Source organism: Rhinolophus sinicus, linkage group LG05 (genome assembly GCF_036562045.2).
Source record: "Rhinolophus sinicus isolate RSC01 linkage group LG05, ASM3656204v1, whole genome shotgun sequence".
Taxonomy (NCBI): Eukaryota; Metazoa; Chordata; class Mammalia; order Chiroptera; family Rhinolophidae; genus Rhinolophus; species Rhinolophus sinicus.
In genome coordinates, this window is record NC_133755.1 from 91028795 (window position 1) to 91050118 (window position 21324).

At 51.9% G+C, this 21324-nt stretch overlaps 2 protein-coding genes across 14 annotated transcripts in view; one reads left to right on the top strand and one right to left on the bottom strand.

Annotated features, from left to right (window-relative positions):
• MRPL14 (mitochondrial ribosomal protein L14) lies at positions 1-13310 on the bottom strand. Of its 5 annotated transcripts, none has more exons than XM_019738472.2 (3): positions 11791-11901; positions 3576-3666; positions 1-502 (listed from the first exon to the last, which is right to left on the bottom strand). In XM_019738472.2, the coding sequence occupies exons 2-3, from the start codon at positions 3644-3646 to the stop codon at positions 136-138; spliced, it is 438 nt and encodes a 145-aa protein (XP_019594031.1). In that variant the 5' UTR covers positions 3647-3666; positions 11791-11901; the 3' UTR covers positions 1-135. The 5 variants fall into 5 exon arrangements, with proteins under 5 accessions (XP_019594031.1, XP_019594030.1, XP_019594029.1 ...); XM_019738471.2 differs by having other exon boundaries at positions 1-561; positions 11791-11868; XM_019738470.2 differs by lacking the exon at positions 11791-11901 and adding an exon at positions 6374-6518.
• TMEM63B (transmembrane protein 63B) overlaps positions 11237-21324 on the top strand; it is a 24394-nt gene continuing 14306 nt past the window's right edge. For 3 of the 9 annotated variants that reach the window (XM_074333002.1, XM_074333003.1, XM_074333010.1), the window contains exons 1-6: positions 12003-12134; positions 17726-17908; positions 18129-18208; positions 18437-18475; positions 19444-19534; positions 20965-21002. In XM_074333002.1, coding sequence (XP_074189103.1) covers positions 17750-17908; positions 18129-18208; positions 18437-18475; positions 19444-19534; positions 20965-21002 — 407 coding nt within the window. In that variant the 5' untranslated portion in view covers positions 12003-12134; positions 17726-17749. Of the gene's footprint in view, positions 11541-12002; positions 12135-12177; positions 12323-17308; positions 17345-17725; positions 17909-18128; positions 18209-18436; positions 18476-19443; positions 19535-20964; positions 21003-21324 lie in introns of those variants that run through there. The other 6 variants (XM_074333005.1, XM_074333006.1, XM_074333004.1 and 3 more) reach the window with 6 other exon arrangements.

Sequence of the window (21324 nt, forward strand, 5' to 3'; positions counted from 1 at the left end):
TACGTGCAAATGTTTATTTCTCACAGGACACACTGTTTCCCAGCCACGGGGCCCCCAGCTTCCCTTTGGCAAAGGCGCACTTCTCAGAACTGCTCCATTCGCGAGCCCCACAGCAGCCAGCAGCCTGGGCTCTGCTCACACAAAGTTCTGAGCAATGGCCAGCACCTTGGAAAACTCGCCTTCCCTCTGGCGCAGGCTGGTGGGGATGGGAGTCTTAATTCGGGTCCCCACAGGGTTCCCATTGTCCTCAATGAGGACCACATTGTTGGAGTCGAACCTGGGAGTCATCCGGGGACCAGGCATTCGATGCCCCACAATGAGTGCCTTCTTCTTCTGCCCCTTGATGGCCAGCAGTATCCGGTCGCCCACCTTGCCCACCCCATTCTTGTTATAGACGTGGATGCAACGAGGAGGGCGATGATAGGGGGTGTTCCCCAGGGCACTGTTGTCCACCACGCGCACCCGCGTCATCTTCTGAATCGCACTGAGGCTCCCGGCAGTGCTGGAGGGAGAGAGTACAGTTTGAGATCTGGATTCCTCCTGGTCAGGGTGCAGAGGCCTCTGAGAGGGCAAGGTTTGGGAGAGAGCACACGTGAGCAACAACGTGCTGAACAGAGCACAACCCAGGGCCCTGACACAAAGTCAGGTGCTTATGAGGACTTCTCTGTACCCAACAGTTTCCTTACAGCCAAAAGCTTCTGCTGCCAGGTCAAGATTGGGTTTGGATGGGTTTTAAAGAGAACACAATTTTCTGTTACAACAACCTTCATGGCACCCATAATTTAAAGCCTTTAGTTTCCGAAAGGACTCTGAGGATTAAGAGAATACCGTATGGGTCAGGCCTCACCCACTGCCTACCCTGCAAAACCTGCTCTCCCAGAATACACTGATTCCCACAGCTTCTCATCTATGAGGTGTGATCAAACAATATGGTGTAATATTTTTATTTGACAGAAATTGCCATACCAGAGGCGATGTGTGACACAAAGTGTTGTCATGATGGAGGATGATTGACGGCACACTTTAAAACACACCTTCTCTCAACCGTAGCTCACACCCGACTGACTGCCCTGAACAAGTTGAAACTTGTCACACACTGTTACTAAGGTTTGACACGCCACTTCCCACATTGAAGATCCCTGCCTTTCCGTTGGATGGCACTCGGCAACAGCATTCACAATAGTTTGTGATCACAACAGAAATGCTCTGTGTCACACATTGCTTCTGATACGGCAATTCTGTCAAATAAAAGCATTACAGTGTGTCCTCATCCACCTTATTCACCGGATCTGGCACCATGCGACTTCTGGATCTTCCCCAAAGTCAAAATGAGTCAGGACATCGAGGCAGCCATGACAGCGCAACTAAAGACACTCACGAAACAGGACTTCCAGAACTGCTTCAGAAACGCAAGAACGATGGGATAAGTGTGTTCAAAGAGAGGGGGATTAATGGAAATGTGTCTTTTACTGTAATAAATTCCCTCCTCCTTCTTCCACCTGCCCGCCTTCACTCCAGTTCAAGCCGTTGTTTCTCAGTCTAGTTGTGTAGGACACAGCTCCCTGGCCTGTGCTGGTGTTATGAGCCTTGCACTCCTCCTGGCTGAGGCAGTTGGTTGCCAGTAGTTGGTTGGCCACTCACCGCAGCTCTCGTTGGCTGCCAGCCACTCACGCTGGCCATTGGCTGCTCATGGCGGCACAAGGTAGCCCACAGCAGCTCAGCAGCCTGTGGCAACACTGCGAAGCCCACAGCAGCCCAGCTCCAGGGAGAGCTGTTGTTCACAGTCTTAGCTGTAGAAGGTGCAGTTCACTGGCCCATGTGGGCATTGAACTGGCAACCTCAGCATTAAGAGCATGGGGCTCCAACCACCTGAGCCACCAGGCCAGCCCAATAAATTTCTTTTATTTAAACATTCACTGTAGTGTTTGATCACACATCATACATGTTGCTGGGAACCAGAAGATATGAGTGAGTAGGTTTGCTTAAGGGAGTCCCTTGACACAACAAAGCAGAACTAGAAATAAGTCAAAGTAACAATCTTTTATTTTAATGCATTTTTCCCCATTAGAAAGAACTTTTTTTTTAAAGTGTCCTATTAAAGGCAGATAAACTACTCTTTAGCAATCTGCTGATAGTGGGATTTCGCTTTCTTTATGCTAGCACCTTAAGTGCTGGTGTTCTCCAGGGCAATCCCAGGTCCCCTCCTCTCATTCCGCACCTCTACTCTGGGCAATCTTATCTATTCCCATTGCTTCCAACTAGTAAATTCCATCTCTAGTCCCACTTCTCTCCTGTATCCTAGCCCTGTATTTCCACTCTACACTCTCGACGTGTCCTAAGAACACGGCAAACACTGCATGTCCCACGCTGAGCTCATTGCCTCCTCTTGTAATCCTCCTCCTGCGGCTGCATTTCCTATCAAGATGATGGCTTCTCCAGAAATTCCAGCTCCCAAGCCATACATTTCTCTCCATCAACACCCACTGCTCCCAGGTCCTCCTGATACCCCCGCCTAAGCACCTCTGTCCTCTCCCTTCCCCCCATCAACACTTCTGAATTCGGCAGTTCACTCTCCTATACCGAGATTGTTACACTGGTGTCTTCACTGATTGCCAGTGCACCTCACTCTACCAACCCAGAGCACTTTTCAGAATATAAAACCGAGGCTACCCCCCGGTTAGCATTGTCCAGTGGTTCCCCACGCTCTACACTGTCAACAACCCGGCCACAATGTACGTACCTGCCTTCTGAGGCCCAGCCACTTCCACACCCACTCTGCCCGGGCCGGGAACCCCTAGAGCTCTCCAAGCACGCCATGCGCTCAGCCCTCCCTGGAGGCCTGGACAGGGCCTCCTCCCTCTTCTCTTCTGGGAAGGCTGCCTCCACTTCCCTTTCCTCCACCCCCTCCTCCATTAGCAGCTCTGGTCTCAGGCTTCCACAGCACCATACAAACCTCTATTATTATACTTGTCACATTTTCTTAGAGTTATTTGTTTCCAAGTTTGCTCCCGTGGCCAACTGTGAGAACTCTTTCAGGGCAGGAAGCAATTCTTATTCATCTCTCTATGACCAATCCCAGGCACAGTGCTCAGCAAATGCTTGTGAATGAGTATACGAATGGAGCCGAAAGGCATGTTTGCCAACAGGAATGCAACCCATGCTCTCCCCCTGGCTTAGCATCTAAGAGGAGAGGAGCTTGTCACACTTCTCTTATGCTGGAGTTTTTGGTAATAAGCACATAATTTTTTAAAAAAATGATTCCCTTCTTAAAAGAGAAAGTTTTAATGCACTGGGGGTCGAGAGATGTCAGATTCACTGCAAGTCTGGCAAGGGCTGCAAAGTTTCATCTTCTACCATCTGCCACTTGTGTCCCACCTCTCAGCAGCAATGTCACCTCCTAACCTATGTCCTCACCTAACCGGACATTACGACACAGCTCCATCTGATTCCTTTAGCCTCCCTGACCCCAGGCCCACGTCCTTGGGTCTCCACTCCTGTTCTAATCACCATAATATCCAGCCAGGACGGGAGGTTTAAGACTCAAAGACAGCTAAGGACGTCATGGGAAAAGTTACCTGAAACAGCGCTGGCTGAGTGCTCTGCTTACATGGGCAACAGGGCTCCAGAGCCCAGTAAAGGAAGCCATGGGATCACACAGGGCGAATCCTGCAGGAAAAAAGAGGGGGGAAAGGATTTATTTCTAAGTCTGTGCCCTTACTCAGAGCCAGTGTTTTGTTTTGTTTTAATAAAAGACTGCCGGGGACTTGCATGGGAGATGGCACTTCTCGCACAAGATCATTAGTCACTAAATATAAATCTTAGTGGTTAAAAGACAGGCAGGTGATTAGCTGGAACTCCAGCTACAATTCTGCTGATTCATATTCGAACTGGGGTCAGGGAGCTGGAATGACCCACACGAATTCTCCTCGCTCTGAGGACTGCAACAGCACGGAGAACGCGAGCATCATCTCACTACCACAGGCAGGAGGAAACATGCGTCCTCTGGTACGTACAGGCTGGTGACCCCCTTCCAAGCTCTCCAACGACAGCCTGCACACCATATTGCCCTGGTCGACACTCGCAGTCTCCTGAAACCAGAACATGTACTCCCTGAAAGAAAGCAGATTCTCTGAGCGACTTCCCAGGTTGTCTGTCACCAGAGCACCTTTCCCCCAGGTAAAAGCTGGAACACCTGCACAGATCCAGGCTAGCAAAGCGGAGCCAGAGGAGGCCTTGCCAAGCCACTGACCGAGGCCTCCATGTGAGTCAGTCTCCCAAACCACATTACACCTCAGGAACACGACCGACCCCAGACTAGAGCTAAAAGCGGGGTTTAGGAGAACACGTTGGAGAGAAAGAGCAAACACGAGCCCAACACAGATGACTCCGGCTTGCAGCACCTCAACTCTGTGGCTCCCCAGCACCAACAAATACGGCAAACCCCTGTTTCGCGCAACACCTGGGAAACAGGTCGGGGTGGGTTTAAGAAAAACCGACAGCCACTTGGTATTTCCAGCTGCAAAAAATGCTGTTCTTCCAGCCAAATGTCTGGCTGCAAAGGGCCTCATTCGAGAGCTCTGCTGAGAAAGGCCTCTACCACTGTAGTATTTACACACAGCTTTGACTTGCATAAGTTCAAAGCACCTCAGATAAGTTTCTGTTTAATAAGGGTGGGGGGAAACCCACTATTTACTTCCAAAGGAATATCTAGACACTTCAGAAATGTTTATGAACTATAATAATTTAGCCTCAAATCACAAGGCTACTCTCCAGTGTTTTCCTTATGACAACACAGGAAGCATCGGCCAAAATGTAATTATGATCAGAAAATTAAATGCAAAAGAAGGCAGCTAACCTATAGAACGACTAACATCCGATACACAGAACCTAAGGTTATTAGATGAGGCCAGCTTTCCCTTTATAGCTAGGTAACCCTAGCCGAGGAACTACGAGCGCCGGTTTTCACATCTGTAACACGGGGCTTCCCATGTACACGTTCTCACAAGGCGGTCAGGAGAGAAGCCGCTCCAACCACAGAGCACAGCGCCTCGCACTCAATACCCACTAGCTGTCCTCATCATCGATGTCATCTAGTCACAACGCATTTCACAGATGAGGAAACTGAGATACAGAGAAATGAAGTGACTGCCTGTAAAGCCCCACCACGGGCCACGGGTAGAACCAGAAGCAGAAGTAGATCCAGCTTCTGCCCAAGGCGTTCGCCACACTCCACCTCACTCTGCAACACAAAACTCACTTCACCTGAGGGAGCTCAGGGTAAGAAGCAGCTGGAAGGGTCACCTGCTCTTCTAGTTCCTTTCTGAAAATACATATGAGTAGTTTTCCTGGGTCAGGCACTCAGCTAAGTCCTTCCACATTATCCTTTCCTTTAAGCCTCACAAAAACGCTATGAAACGGGCATTATTATTAGCCCCTTGTTATTCATGAGGAAATGAGGCCCAGAGGTTAGATAATGTCCCCAAGGTCACACAGCTGGGAGGGACAAAGCTGCTGGCTTCCCGAACCCATGCTCTTAGCCTTAGGCAACAGTTAACATGGTAACTTTAATTTAAATATTAATATTTTCCCAACTGTTAAATCATCCTTGCTCCACCAAGAATGCTGACACTGCTGCACATTTCACCCATTCCCAACTCCATGTCTGCTGACCAACTGAAATGTACGCAAACACCAGGTGGAAAATATTCACTTAAATCCAATTTAAGTGTTGAAGACGATCTGTGGTGTAGGTGGGTAAGAGGAGCTCCATACTCTGAGCAGTAACTGAAAACTGGCTTTAACAACAACAACAACAACAAAAAACCATAACTCTGAAAAGCAGCCCTTCTGGTCCAGGCTGCAGTGACCCCCAATCCCGGCCAAGCTTTCCCACCTGATGCGGGTGGGCCCTTGCTCTCGCTCCCCAGGAGAGAAGAGGCTCCCCAGCAACTCCACAGAACCCTCAAGGTTAGCCCAGCACCGCCCACATGTCCTCTCTTGAGAAGGTGACACCTGCCTCTCCACACACAGCACTGCAGCCTCAATAACACTTATGTTCGTCCAAGAACTGCAGCCATGCCTGGGGGCTCCCCAGAACTTTCCTGACTGGGATATAACAAACCCAGCCGTGCAAGGCACCTCCCCAAACTCTGCAGGGCGCTCTATGCAAAAAAAAACCGCAAACCCGGGCCTCCTCTCACACCTCGCTCACAAGCCGCGCCCCCAACCTACACCCATCTCTACCCGGCCCACTCTGACCCAGCCTCAGTTGGTACCCCTCGTGTAATGAGGACATCCAGGCATCCCGTGCCAAAGGAACTCTCACTGCTCCCACTTTCACTACCCAGATTCAAAAACGGAATAATTTATTTACCTTTTCTGAGACAAGGCTGATGATCTCCCTCGACCGGCTAGTTCTTGCTACTCACCATCCCAAACGCAGACACCACACAAATCTCGATCACTGGGCATCTGAACTCACTGCAGGAACTCAGGAATCCCAGGCTCAGCTCATGAGGGTTACTTGCACCGCCCTCAAACGCAAGAGTCACACGTTCCTGTCTCCAAGGAGCACTTCCATTTTCACAAGGGGCCGATTCAAAGACTTCTCACTAGCTCTTGGTGGATCTCCAGACCCAAAGGACATAAGACATCAAATGTACAACAGTAAGCCTTCCTATGAACTTGAAAGCACGCACGCACGCAAGCACACACAAATATATTCTCTTATTGTGTATATATATATATATATATATATATATATTCCTTATTCCTCAAAAATACCCAAAACACAAAACACCTGTGGTCCCCTCCACTCTGACCCCAGCAGCAGGTCCTCACCGAGGAGCACAATGAGCACTTGTTGAATAAAGCGAATGAGGGAGCCACCAGAAGGACACCCCCCACGTACGGCCCCCCACACACTGCGAGCGCTTCTCTATCCGGAACCAGGGCAACACACACAAACATGCTCTGGGAAAACCATGTGCTGGTCGTGGAAGGATTAGCCCAGGCTGTGTTTACAGGCCCCTGGAATCATTCCCCAGGCCTCGTGCCTACACTGCCCACTGTGGAAAAACACCTCATCCAACCACCATATAACTGGCTTGAATCAGGGAAGAGTAATGGAGGCAGCAATTTCCTTCAAAGCAACTTTGATTGGCCTTGGTGTTATTTCCTAGCACAAATGTACCCTGACACAGAGTCTGATTCACTTCGGATGTAGTCTGTTTGTGTTTTGTTTCCACACTGATTCTCATGTTTGCATGGAAAGTGACCCCAATGATATTTCCTCCTCTATGACACTCTCACTCACAAGCCAGGTGTCCCGAAGATTCCAGTGCCAGAGATGGTTTTTAATGCCACTTCCTGGTCAGCACTGAGTGCTGCCCTCCAAGTTTAGAGTATGAATCACAACCTGGGGGGGGGAGGGCGGGAAGGAAGGGAGGGAAACGACTTCATACAAGCCAAGAGCCATGCTCATTTTCCATCCTGGTTTAACCTGAAGCGCTCCAGTCAGTTGTGGAGCCCGGGGGGAACTATACCTTTCACGTGCACACAAGGTGAGTTTCTCACTTGCATCACCTCATAGGCAGGGGCCGTGCCTGCCTGCGTGCTCAGGACGCAGAGCAGTCCCTGGCACACAAGTGCAGCTCAGTGAGTAGCTGTTAAATGAATAAAATGAATCTGTAATTGCAATTCAGCCTCCAGCTCCAGAGAGGCTCCATGTTGGAGGGGGAGGGGTTCTTGGGCCCTTCTCCCAGGTTCCCAGAGACTTGAGGGAACCTCCTACACACTGAGAGCTCATTTTTAAGCTAATTTTAATACACGGAGACTGAGCTGAAAAAAAAAAAAAACAAATAGAAAGAGCCTACAGCTCTGATGCTTTGTAGAAAGCTGGAAAGTCTTATACCACTCCGGGAGCTTTGAGGATCATAGAAATAAATGTATTTACTATCACAGACCTAGACATAATTACACATTGTTTCCACACGAACAATTTCCACCCTTAGGTGCTGGCACCTTACATACATTTCAAATGCCTTCCAGGAGGAATGCGCTAATATAAAAAAGAGACAAAACAAATGAAAAGTTCCGCAGTCGCAAAGGAGTGCTTAAAGGAGATTCTGTTAGTAACAATAGGGGAAAGAAACACTAAGGGAAATTAAATGCAACGCCCAGCCACAAGCGTGAGAACCTACCCATCTTTCCTAGGTAAAGCAGGAAAAAGCAGAGGCCTAGCAGCTTCAAGGAACCAAGAAAAGGAAATCCCAGGACCCTGTGCTACCCTGCCATCTCCTGCAGGTTTCACCCCAATCATTCTTGACCAATAAGTATTCGTATTGTTACTTAAAAACTCATTACTGTTTTGTTGTCCAAGGGTCGCTCTTTCAGGAATTTTTTTAACCTCACACAAGTATAACATGTTACAAATTCTCAAAGTATCTTCACACAGACCATTTTCTTGGATGATTTCATTCCTGAGCACCCAATGCAAATACAAAGACAAATAACAGAGCAACAGTCTGCGAGGGGTTCAATCAGCTAAGCATTACAGATTGGTTCTGGGGGCTCCACAGAGTAAGTACCAGTTTGCAGACAAGAAATGAAGTCTTAAATGATAAACAACTTGTTAACTTGTCCAAGGTTAGAAGGCTGTTTCTATTACATCCTGCACAATACCTGTGCAGCTAAGATTCTGCTTTAATAAACTTCACGGGGGGGAGGGGGGGGACACACACCCCACGCAGGGCAAGTATTCTTTCCTCTCTATGGAGCCTCTCACATAATCTTTAAAGACTCAGGAATTAAAAGTTGTCTTTTCAGTAAATATCTGCACTACATCCACCACAACCTGCCAAGGTGAGTCTTCCCAGCGTCACTATCAAGAAGCCAAGTATCCCTCAGTAGCACAATGGGCTGTTTCTGCCATGGCTGCCATTCAGGACCCCATTTTGTGAATCTGATTCACAAAAGAAAAATGTTCCCAGGGCTTTTGCCCTGTATTTATTTATTCACCTCATGCCCCACCTTGTTACGGAAGTATGTAAAGCAGTGGTTCTTAAATGCATCTGACAATTCTCAATTATTCAAGCTGGTTTTTCAATGTGCACATTTTACCTATTCTCGCTTTGCTCCCTCCCCAGCCCCACTTCACAAGTGTGCAAACACCTATAGTCCAGAACTGTTTGCAATAATCGGTATGGTTCAACTCAGAGAAACTGCCCAAAGCAAAGTTCAGTTCTATTTAATCGTGTTCGTATTTCCTTCCTAGTACCACCTCTAGTGGGCCCGTGGCAAGGAGCCAGGCTTCTGGAGGACAGTCAGGTGGGCAGAAAGGGAGCAGAGGAAAGGAAGAGCTTGGGGGGGCCGGGGGGGGGTCCCTGGACTCAAACATGAAACGCTACTTATGGAGAGCCTATCTCCTCCACCCCACGCTCCCCTCTTCTCCTGCTAAGTCTGTGACCTTGGAATCAACTTCTGCAGGCCCCAACGGCCCTTCCAAGCAGGGGTAATTGGGAAGAGCAAAGAGGCACGGACGTGAACATGCTTTTAGCTTCACTCCTGTTAAGTGATCGTTTTAAAGTGTGGAATCCCTTTCTGAATTAACCAGTAGGGACCAGATCTGCAGGATAAGCAGTGAGTTTCCAGATCCTGACTGGGGACAACAGCCTCGCTCTCTGATTCTCAGGGCAGCACTCTGAGAGTCTCTTTAAGACCAATCAGTCCTAAAAGTGTTTTTCAGCTTCAAGTAGACATGGGAAAGTGCTCCCTCTCTTTCGTAAAGGCATAGATGATATTTTTAAGTTTTGACAGGGAGACTTTCCAACTCTGAGTTGTTTCCCTAGTGAATAATCAGCAATCGAGTACCTTTCTGAATAAGAGAGCGTATTACCTGACCCAGAGCAACATTTCTGAGATCTGAATCACAACCCTCCTTACATGCTGGTTGTCATCATTAACACACATGTAAAATCACACAGTGTGAGCTACAACCCAAAACAAACCATCAGCCTTTAAAAAGGAAGGCTAAATCACAACCTGGTTTCTGAGACCCTCCAAAGCCCACACATGGTCATAAAAACTAAACAATAGGAAAATCCATCTGCTGTGGGTCCAGATGTTATAATCCACCGTGACAGCAGTGGGACAAGATAGGCTTTAAGGACTCTGCATCATCTAAGATTCTAGAAGCTGAGGATGAGTCTAAATCATGTTCACTACCCAACAGAGTACACCTCCTGAAATATGGACCTCAGGGAAAGTTTTAACATTCATATTCAGGGGCAATAATACATCTTTCTGGCCACTGTTCCTTCATGGATCCCACAGTATACTTAATTCTATGCTCATTTCAGCCTTTCTGAAATGTTTCCTCTTCTCTGTCTGTTAACATGTGGTGACCCTAATTATGTACAGGCAAAAATAGGTCAAGAATCCATCACACGGCCAGATTCATAACTGTATTATTAAAAATAATAATACATAAGCAATGTCTTCAACTCAGTATGTAAAAAGCTCCGTAAGAAATATACATCCAAGAAGCTCTAAGGGGAAAATGGGCAATTCCATCCAAGACAAAGAACAACTAGAGCAAATCCTTTTTCATCTAAACTGCTTGCTCCTACCCAAAAACAACTCCCAGCAACCAAACCCACAGACACTTGCTTCCCACCAGGCAGTCTACCAAAGACAGTTCTTCCTAGGTAAGCCAACCTACTTCCCACCCCAACAAAATCCTTTTCTTCAATTGCACGTTTCCAAAGAATGAAGAGTGAACCGTCTTCCTTCTTGGGCAGTATCCTCCCTGAAGAAAGGGACCCCCTCTGTTCTTGACTGCATACTCCTGGTGTGCTAACTGCATCCTCGTGGACAGTTTTAACAGAGTGAAAACTCAGACTCAGGAAGGAAAGAGGGCAAACAGGAGGATCCAGGAGACCAATGTTTCGAACTTTTCTGTGACACAGAAACACGTTATCTCACATCTCACACATGTGCATATACCTGAAGCAAGTGCCAAGCAGTAATGCTGACCCTTACAAAGGATCATGCACTCTACTGTCTTGTATTTCTTTGTTTTATAAAGGATGGCTGTGATCCACTAAACTCATTTCCAACCAGTGGGGCTCAGTTTGAATGGAAGTTCAGTTCACCATCTTTGTGGGGGTGACATACTCCTGTATCTATGTACGTGCGCGCGCATACACACACCCCACCCCACCCTCATCTTTCCATGCTTAATCGCTGGCAGATGCAGCCTCTGGTGAAATGAGAAGAAACCAGGGAACCCCATGAAGCGGGGGAGGGGGTAGCCACTCATCGGCACGGCAGTGAAAGCAACAGACTCACTCTTCACATCAGAAGCACCTGGCAAGTAAGTCACAAAGTCGTCTCCAGACCCAAGCTGGGAAGGGGAGGGAGGACACCAGAAGCAGACACTCGAGGAGCCGCGCCAGAGTGAGCGGCCGAGGCCGCCTCGCGAAAGCCGGACGGCAGCCGGCCCCTGTCCAGGCCAGCAGCCCACATCCCTCCGCAGGCAGGTGAGCGCCGGCCGCGGGGGCGCAGAGGCCACGGGAGCCCCGCCGCTCTTGGGAGTGGGGGGGGGGGACGGGTCAGAGGCCTCCCGCCACGTCGGGACCCCTCCCACTGCCCCAAAGGGTCCACTGTCCTCCCACTCGGGCCTTCCTTCACCCACCCTGGCAGTGCGCCTCCCCTACTGCAGGGGAGAAATGGAGAGGGGAAGTGGAGAGTTAGGAGCCGGACGCCCCCGCCCCCACCTCCACTCCATACCTTTCCCGCCGCCCTGGAATATCCCGCCGCGGGCCTCCCAGGCCAAGCACCGCCTCCCCCCGAACCCCACGCGGCCTCTCCCCCTGCGCCTGCGCGCCGCACCCAGCTGGGCGCGCGGTGATCTGAGAGTGCGCGAGCACCGTGCGTGTGCTGGCGTGGGGGGTGGGACCTGCTCGGCCCCGCCCCCTCTTCCCCTCCCTCCTCCTGCTCCCCCTCCCCCGACACTGCCGCGGACGCCGCAGGAGCCCGGAGCTCGAGCAGCCCTGCGAGTCCCTTTCCCCCTCCCCCAGCCCCGCCCCGCCCCAACCCGGGGCTCCGAGCCGGAGCCGAGTCTGCGCCTGGGGGTGAGTACGCGACCCTTCCCAAGCCTCATCTCTTTTCTTTGAGGATCCCACCACTATCCAAAAGAAAACCCCCGGACTCAGCTGCGCGTCCCCTCCCTTCAACCTCCTGCGGGACCCAGAGGTGCCCGGGCCCGCGGGACCCAGTGGTGCCGCGCGCTGCCCCCATCCCGAACCATCCAGAGCCAAATGTGAGTCATCAGACCCCTGTCCCCACCCCTCCGGAGATCCCGAGGGGTGGGACCCCCGCCCCCGGCCCCCTAGAGCCACTCTTCTCCCACCTGCCTGGTCCAGGTGCGCGTCACCTCCGCGCCCCTCAGGGGTTCCAGCTGCGCCCCATCAGCCCGCCGCCGCTGTAGGGAACCTGCCGCCGCCGCCCCCGCCTCCGAGTTTTGAATTCCAGGGTCGCCAAGTCTGATGGCCTCGTTCTCTTTTATATTTTCTCCTGCTCCCGGGGCCGAGTACCGCCGAAGCCCGCGCGGGGCAGGGGGTCGAGCTCGAGCAAGGGCAGGTTTCGTGGGTGCTGGCACGAGGCCGGCCGCTGTCCCCAGCCGGTCTGAGGACTGGTCGGCGGGCTGGGAAGGCGACTGGCCCCGGGAGCGTGTCCTCTTCTTGCGCCCCATACAGTGCAGTTCATTCATGAGCCGCCCGGGCCTGCGTTGGAGGGTACGGTGGGGAAAAGATTCAGCGGGGAACCGGGAATGGGGCAAAGGCCCTTTTGGGGGGAGGGGGCGCGTTTGTGCCTCCTGGCCTTCTTGACCACCTAGAGAAGACAGCCCCAAAGCTTTGGCGTCTTGTTCTCCAGACGAGAAGGAAGCTTGGGAAGTGGAGAGGATAGGTCAGAGGGGCGGGCTGCCCTTGGGGCTGTGTGCTGCCATCTGCCTGGGTCCCCTGGGCGGAGGTCTGGCCGCTCTGCACTCTACTTCCCGGGTGAGTTCTCTACCCAATACAACTCTCTAGCTTCATCCTGGGTCTGCAACACCCTAGGAAGAATGAGGCTGTGCCCAATCCCTCCTGAGTAGGGGGCCCCCAGCGCTGCCTCCCAGGCACATGTGAAAAAGGGAGTGGGAGTGTCTACGAGGCTTCCAGCGGGGGTGTGCTGGTAGCTTGACTGTCCTCCCTGGCACCAGAGGGTCCAAGCTCTGGCATGCCCCAGGTGGCACATGCTGAGGCCTGCTGTTGGCTCACCCAGCTCAGTCTTGGTCCATGGGTGGGTGGGTGGGGATGTGGCAAGGCAGAGGCAGGTGGTGGGTAGCTAAGAACCCCCTTTTGGACATCTTACAAGTTCCCTCCAATGATAACAGTCTTGTAGACCTTGGTTCCAATTCCAGCTCTGCTATTCTTTAAGCTGTGTGACCTTGACGACTTACCTTACCTGTCTGAACCTTAATTTCAATTAAAGGTGTGTTTACTATCACTTCCTTTCAAGATTTATCATGGGGATCAAACTAGACAACACAGGTAGAGACAGGCACCCGTGCCTGGTAATTGATCAATAACAGGTTATCTTCTCTGAACTTCTGACCCATCCTGGCATAGCCTCACCCTCCCATACCCCCACCTCCCAGCCTGCTGCAGATGGATCAGGTATAATTGAAGAGTTTGGGAACATTCCCTGCCTCTGAGTAGCAGAGTCCCGAATGCAGTGTAAACCATTAGATCTAAACAAGAAGCCCATCCTGACTGAGGGGCTCAATCATATTAAATTCTATAGTTTCTTTTATTTTGATTTTTACCAGTTTTCCTCCACTAAACCAACCCCTTTTATTCCACACTTCATTAATAATAGTAGCTAATTTTTCAGAACCCATTATGTGCCTTGAACTGTATTAAGAGCTTTACATAAGTCATCTTGTTTAATCCTCCAAACCACACAACTGAATTAGTATCCCCATTTACAGATGAAGGAACCGAGGCACAGGATGATGAAATAATTTGCCCAGTTCAGAAGCGAGATCTGTCTCATCCTAACCACAGGCTCTGTTGCCTGTCCCCTACACTTGCCTCAGAACCTAAAATTACAAACCCATGGCCCAAGTGTAGGGTCTGGGAGTTTTAAGCAGGAGGCGAAGGAAGCCAAAGTAGAAAATAGGGTGTGGCGTTTCTCCAGAGTGGTAGCTGGCAGCCCCCAGTTCCCTGGTGGAAGTGGCTCCTCTCTTGGCCCAGGCAGCAAAGTGCAGTGGTTAAGAGCATAGACTCCAGCCAGGCTGCCTAGGTCCGTATCCAGTTCTACCACAGACTGGCTGTGTGACATTGGGCAAGTTATATACCCTCTCTGAACCTCACTGTCCTAGGGTTATCTCGTGATGGGGAATAAATGAGTGAATATTTGTAAAGCCTTTGGAACAGTGCCTGGCACAGGATAAGAGTTAAATAAGTATTTGATAAATGTATTCTTGTCCTACACTACTTTTATCCTCATTTGTAGATACATTTTTGCCCATCCCTCTGAAGTTTGTAGGCATGGAGCAAGGATATTAGTATCTATTACAGACTGGAAGACTGAGGCCCAGGTTACATAGTAACAGAGCTAGCCTCCATCTTCATCTCCTCCCATCAGACCACATTGCCTTCCTATGATTCCTAAATTAAACCTTCCCAGGTAAAGATAAGAAAAAAATTTGTAACTTATAACTCCCCCACCCCTACCATGCACACACTTCTTAATGGTAACATAACCTTCAGTTAGCTAGAAATAAAACCCTCCATCACTCTATCTACACACTTCCAGCTAAAAGCCTCAGTGTCAGACTAGAGAAATTCCGAGATACAGCTGGCTCTGGCAACCCTGTGGAGTGGAGGAATTGCTTCCCCCTTCCCTGCTATCTACCCCCCCCCAAACAAATTTCTGCCTCATTCTCTTCCCTCTCAGCTGCTCTCAGTGAGGGCTTTGAGAGCAGCTGCCCTTGGTGAAACTCAGCCCAGCAACCCCGCCCCCACAATTAAGAGCTTGGAGTAACCCTGTCAGCAAGCAGAGCCACCAGCCCTGGCTCCACCCTTTACCTGCCCTATGACCTCCTGCCAGTTGCTTCTCCGTGGGTCCATGAAAATGCGGATAGTGATCTGATCAAGCCTGCCCTGCTTTCCTCAGGGTGTAGGTGGGAAGATCAATGCAATTGTGGAGGGCAGAGTGCTTTGCAGCTGTTAAAAAGGAGGCACCCGATGGACATGGTGATTTGACCCTCACCCGCCCCACCAGGTCCACTTAATGTACAAGTTCCCAGGACGTCCCACCTTTCTTCCAAGTGGAGAGGATGGGAAAGGGGGTTGGTACTCCAGGGGTTTGTACCCATTCCATTCTGGCCTGGTGGAGCCTTGGAGTTGGGGAGAGAAGCAGGCAAGGAGTGGGAATGGGCTGTCTTGATTTATGAAGTGCGTTGGAATTGGGAGTTAAGGGGGGCTAAGTTAGAGGCCCCCCAACTACCACAGACCCAAGATACTTATACCTACCTTTAACCTCCCCTGGTACCCCAAGGTTCTGAATGCCTTATGTTTACATAGCGAGGCTCCCAGACAAACCCACATACACACCCCCACTCAGAGACCAACAACACACTTCATTGCCGTGGATTGCCATGCACACATGCGCACACATCAACATGCATTTACACACCTAAACACACACGTGCCCACAGTGTTCTGGTGTTCTTTAGCCAGAGAACATTTAATGAGCTTATATGAAGCTTCCATGTAGAGCCCTATTCTGGGCACATGAGAAAACCATTGTGGTGCCCTGAAAAGTGTTCTAGGTTTAGAAAGAAGTTGACCTAGGTTTGAATCCTGGGTCCATCATTTTATTAACAGTGTGACTTTGGGAAAGTTACTTAACCTCTCTGAGCCCCTCATCTTAAAATGCACTCATCTTAAAATGACAATGGCATCCAACTCAGGATTATTGAGGATTAAATGAAATCATGTACTTATTATTCTTGAAACAGTGGGCACTCGATAAATGGTGCCTGCTGCGATTACTAAATTGGTGGTTTTTTGGTTTTTGTTTTTTAAGGCAGCTTGGGCTGGGAAGGAAGATGGAAGCATAACACACAGGGCAGTTCTTTAGTCTTCCTAACACAGGCTTTTCAGTGACTCCCTGGGACCAAGTGAAACACATAAACAACCCCAGCTTCCTCCTCAGTCTGAGAGCTGGTGCCTCTTGCCCAGCAGTTGAAGTGTTACGAAGGGGGGTTGGGGATTGGTGGACAGGAGAAATCCTCTGAGTCACCCCAGGGGGCTGGGGGAACACTGGCTCCCAGAGTTGCAGTCACTGATTCTGGGTTTGTTGTTCTTTCTCTTTGTCTGGTTTCCTTTCTTCCCTGGAGACCCCCCTCCCCCAAAGGCAGAGCTTCGGTGTAGTCAGCAGAAGGGCCCCCAGGGGCCCTCCAGTAGGATAGGGGTGGGGCAGCGATGCCACAGCCGCACTTCTCTGCCCTGGGAGCCTCCCCAGAGCCCTGCTTCACCCCATCCCCAGGCACTTCCAGAACCCAGGCATCTGGGCTGCCTGTCCCTTCCCTCCTTCTACCCACCCCATCCACATGTACCATCTGACCATTGAGGGCTAGACGATCCAGCAGTAGCAAGAAACCGGCTAGAGGGCAGTATCCTGGTGGCAGGAGGCTTAGGCAGGTTAAGAGTTCCCCCCCACACACACTCTCTCTTCCTTTGCCAATGGAAGAGCTCCATGGAGAAACGACATTCCCAGCCTGCCCTGCTCCGGAGGCAGGAGTAGGGCACTCTGGGAGTTGTAGTTCTGAGACCACTCAGGTGATTTCTATGCAGAGATAATTGGGGAAACGTGAGGAAGTTGGAGGAAAGAGAGGTATAGGTGCTGCCTTAGCAGAGGAAAAGGAAATGAGGGTAAGCAGGCGTGACTGGGTCCAGGCAAGTAAAGCAAATCCAGAAATCCTACTTTTTAACTGACTTCCCATTCTGACCCTACTCTCAGACCCCTTACTCTGAAGCTGAACATGTTATCTTATTTCGAAGCCAATTATATTGGGGAGGTGATTAACAAAGTTGAAAACTCTAAGCAAATGGAAACATGCCATTTTTCTAATAGGGGTAGAAAGAAGATCAGGGTGAGGTACTGTCTCCTAACCCATCCTTTTTGGCCCAGAGACCCCTCCTCCTAGCCTTGGATCCTCAGACTGATGACCCCTCCCCATTTTCCCTCAGGCTCAGCTCCGCCCCCTGCCTGAGACTGGGAGAGACAGACTGTAAGTTTGGGGATGAGAGAGAGAGAGAGAGAGAGAGAGAGAGAGAGAGAGAGAGAGAATGAGAATATAGAGGTGGTGGGAGATAGATGTTAGAGATTCACAGACAGCTTCCACCTTAGAAAAACCAGTCTCCCCAGTCCAGATCTGGGCCAAGTTCCCCAGACCCAGGGTGGGGTCGCAGCCTGAGCTCCAGTGAAGGTAATTCCATGTGACTCAACCCTCGCCTCCCCAGGCCTTATCTCTGGAGGCCAGAGCTTCCACCCACCCAGGCAGCCCTGTGATCTGCAGCTGCCCTCAGCTGCCCCCTCCTCTCACCCACCGTACCAAAGCCATGAGGGGCACAGGGGCTGAGCCCAGCTGACCGCTCTGCCCTCTGCCCAGGAGGACCATGCGGCAGTAGCAGCCATGCTGCCCTTCATGCTGGCCACACTGGGCACCACGGCCCTCAACAACACCAACCCCAAGGACTACTGCTACAGTGCCCGCATCCGCAGCACCGTCCTGCAGGGCCTGCCCTTTGGAGGCGTCCCCACCGTGCTGGCTCTCGACTTCATGTGCTTCCTTGTGAGTGCCCCGTGCCACCCCTCGCCCGCAGCTCTAACCACTCTCCCACTGGACCCTGACTCCCCAGGCTTCACTGCAGGCGAGACCCCCATCGCCTAGCCCACGCCTCTCCTCGCACCAGCACCCAGGCCAGGGCCATCCCCTACTGAGACAAGATTCTGGCCCCTCTGCCCCTGCCCTCCTGGTGAGTCCTGGGGGTGAGTGGTCTCTCTACCCTCAGGCATTGCTGTTCTTATTCTCCATCCTCCGGAAGGTGGCCTGGGACTACGGGCGGCTGGCTTTGGTGACAGATGCTGACAGGTAAAGCTTTGGGACTCTTCCTCACCCCTACATACACACCTTGTTCCACACTCCTCAGGAATAGGGAAGAACCAGCCCTCTCTCATCCCCCTGTGTTGGGGGGATGAAGAGGGACCAGTCCCAGAGAGGCCATGGGGGGCAGGAGAGCCCGCAGGGGCCTTTGTTCCTTGTCAGTCCCCTGGGACCCTCCCTCCTCCCCTGCTAACTTTGTCTGTTCTCTGTCCCCAGGCTTCGGCGGCAGGAAAGGGACCGAGTGGAACAGGAATAGTATGTGGGGCACCAGCCCCCTCATCCCCACTGAACCGGCTTTCCCCTTTCTTCTTCTCTCATGCTTCTCTTCTCTTCCTGCCAAGTTGCTGGTTTCTCTTTGCAGTTTTCTCCTCTGCAGGCTCATGTTTCGGATTAACGCAGGCGGTGTGCTTTGCAGAGCAGGGGGCTCCCCAACTTGTCTCTGCCTCCCCCTCCCCCCATCTCTCCCTCTGGCTCTCTGCCTGGGAGAAGTCCCTCCCTGTGCTGCCTTCAGGGCGCTGTTAGCTGGAGTGGAGGGGCCGTCCTCCCAGAAACTCACAGTACACTCGCCCATTGGTCAGAGACAAGATTGGGCGTCCCCAGGGGCTTCTTGTGCCCTAACAGCTAGTTCTTCATATTTCAGGCTTCCCTGCTCACTTCTTCTGGAGGCAGGTGTGGGGGATGCTGCCCAAGGAGCCCCGAGTCGGGCCCTTTGTGTCACATCACGGTTTCTGTCTGTAGGACTGGTGTTGGAGTTGCGGCAGCTTCCGGGGTCAGAGAAGAGGGAGGGTAGGGGCCCATCTGGGAGACATGGCGCAGCCCCTCTTACCCCCACCCTTCTGGGGCTCTCCTAGTCCATCCCTTCCTTCCCCTTCCCCTTCCCCTGTACATAATGTTGGATCTGTTGCCCCGGTCCCCCGCTGGTCAACTCCGGAACTGCAGGGAGGGTTCACATTCTTACTTCAACCTTCAGTGAGCGATGCTGGAGACACCTGCTTCCCTTTCCCTGCTGCCTGTGTCTCTGCCCCCAGAGCCCCCTGAAGAAGGGAAGAGGCGCCGTTAAGGGAGGCAGGGAGAAGGCAGTCATTCCTCCTCGCTTCAGCCTCTCTGCTTTCTGTGCCTTGTCTGACCCTGGAACTCTGGAGGGGAAGCCCACCCATTTCACCCCCGCTCTCCAGGGCCTCGGACTCACCAGGCTCTTTCATCTTTCATCTCCCCGCCCCCAGTGTGGCCTCAGCTCTGCACGGGGACAGTCATGACCGGTATGAGCGTCTCACGTCTGTCTCCAGCTCCGTGGACTTTGACCAAAGAGACAATGTGAGTGCCCTCCCCGGGTTTCCTAGCCACCCTCTCCTCCTCCAGACCAGGTGGGCTCAGCAGCCTCTAGATTGCAGCGATACAGAGTCAGGGACCCATGGCATGTAGCCTTCTCAGCAGGGACTGTGCTTGTCAGAGAAGCACAGGATAACCACCCAGACCCAGGACTCATGGCTCTGCCCTCCATGTCTGCCTCCCGACTAGCGCTAGCCTGATGGCTGTGATTTCAGACTTTGTTCCACCGTCGAGTTCTGTGCCTGCCTCTGTTGATTCATTCTAAGGACCCCTTTTTCCTTACACATGGTCTTAGAAGTAATAATGAACCTTCCACGCCACCTAGCAAAATATCCAGAATCCATTGTGTTGCTCAGAGGTCGCGGGGGTAGCCCCTGGCGGGCTGGGTGGGGCCACTTGACATGCTTGTGTATTGAAGCAGAGTGGCAGTCACCGCTGAAACAAGGCTTGTACCTGTCCCCAGACCCTCCTTCATGTCAGAAGCAGCATTCTGCTGTAACCTGCCTGGCTCCCTGTCATTCTGCCAGGGCGAGGGTCCTAAGCAGAAGTCTAATCCTTAGGCCCTACGGTGGCCCTGGTCAGTCCAGCTTAGGCTGGGGGTCCCAGGGTGGCAGCTCCTGTAGCAGCTGTAGCAGAAGCCTGTCAGCTTCCTGAGCTGGACTCAAACTGGTAAGTGGCCAAGCAAAGCTATCACCCCTGCCAGCCGGAGGCGTCCATGTCGTCCCCAGACTCAGGTGATGTTGACAACAGGTAGCATAGTCCTGCATCTGGGCCGGAGGGTACCTCTCTACCATCCGGTGTGAAACCCAGACCTTCTGGTAGGAAGGTGGGGGAGGGTTCTCCCTGCCCAGCCCTCCCCCGTGTGTCTCCACCCTGCTCTGAGTGGGGTCTCTGCCTGAAGGCAGACCTAGGGGCTTGCGGGTGGGAGATTGAAGCTCACAGTGACCCAGGGTTTTGGTCCTTCTGGAGTGCACTTGAAGATAAGTGGCAGGAACCTGGGCAGTATGGCCCACCCCTCTGCTTTTGGCAGCCATGTTGCAAACTCTTATTAGCTACAGGTCTGGAGGTCCTCACTGCTCTTCCTAGAACCCCAAATGGCACCCACCCTGACACACACTACTGCAGGGCTTCCTCTGGTTCTCCTGCTCTGTCGGGTATTTGAGGAGTCTGTAGCTCTGGGCATGGGAGTGTACAGATAACCCCCTTTGGCCTTGGTCCTGTTCTTCTCCTAGGGCTGGCACCTTCCCTCTCCCCCTCTCTGGGGAGAGCTAGTTTTCTTGGGGGGTTGTAGTAGCTCCACCAGGGTGAGCCACAGCCTGGGGTGATTATAAGAATGGAGTGGGTGGGACTTGAGGGGGAAGGGAGGTTGGGGCAGTGAGATAGGGGCTCCAGCTGATAGCTCTCTGTCCCCCCAGGGTTTCTGTTCCTGGCTGACAGCCATCTTCAGGATAAAGTAAGTGAACGGTCTTCAGGCTCTAAAGAAAGAAAGAAAAACAGAAACTTCAGAACCGGTCATCTCCCCACAAAATCCAGAGGCCAGCAGCTTTGAGGGCCTTAGCGCTCCTAGCCAGCCCAGCACCCTTCCTCCCTACTCCATGAGGCCAGGCCTTGGGGACCTGGCCTCTGCTGGCCTCTGAACTGGCCTCACTTGACCCGCAACAGTCTCCTGTGTGCCCCCCTATGTGGGGGCGCCCACTCTGCCCACAGCTCTCCCTGCCCCTGCTACCCTATGAGAGCAGGAGCTGGAGCCCCCACCTCAGCCTCGTGCAGCCAGC

Bases quoted from the DNA above. Each gene is read 5' to 3' on its own strand.
- MRPL14 (XM_019738472.2), bottom strand. From the start codon at position 3,646: ATGGCTTCCTTTACTGGGCTCTGGAGCCCTGTTGCCCATGTAAGCAGA. The intron at 503-3,575 runs GTAACTTTTCCC...CTCTCCCTCCAG, and splicing joins CTCAGCCAGCGCTGTTTCAG to CACTGCCGGGAGCCTCAGTG.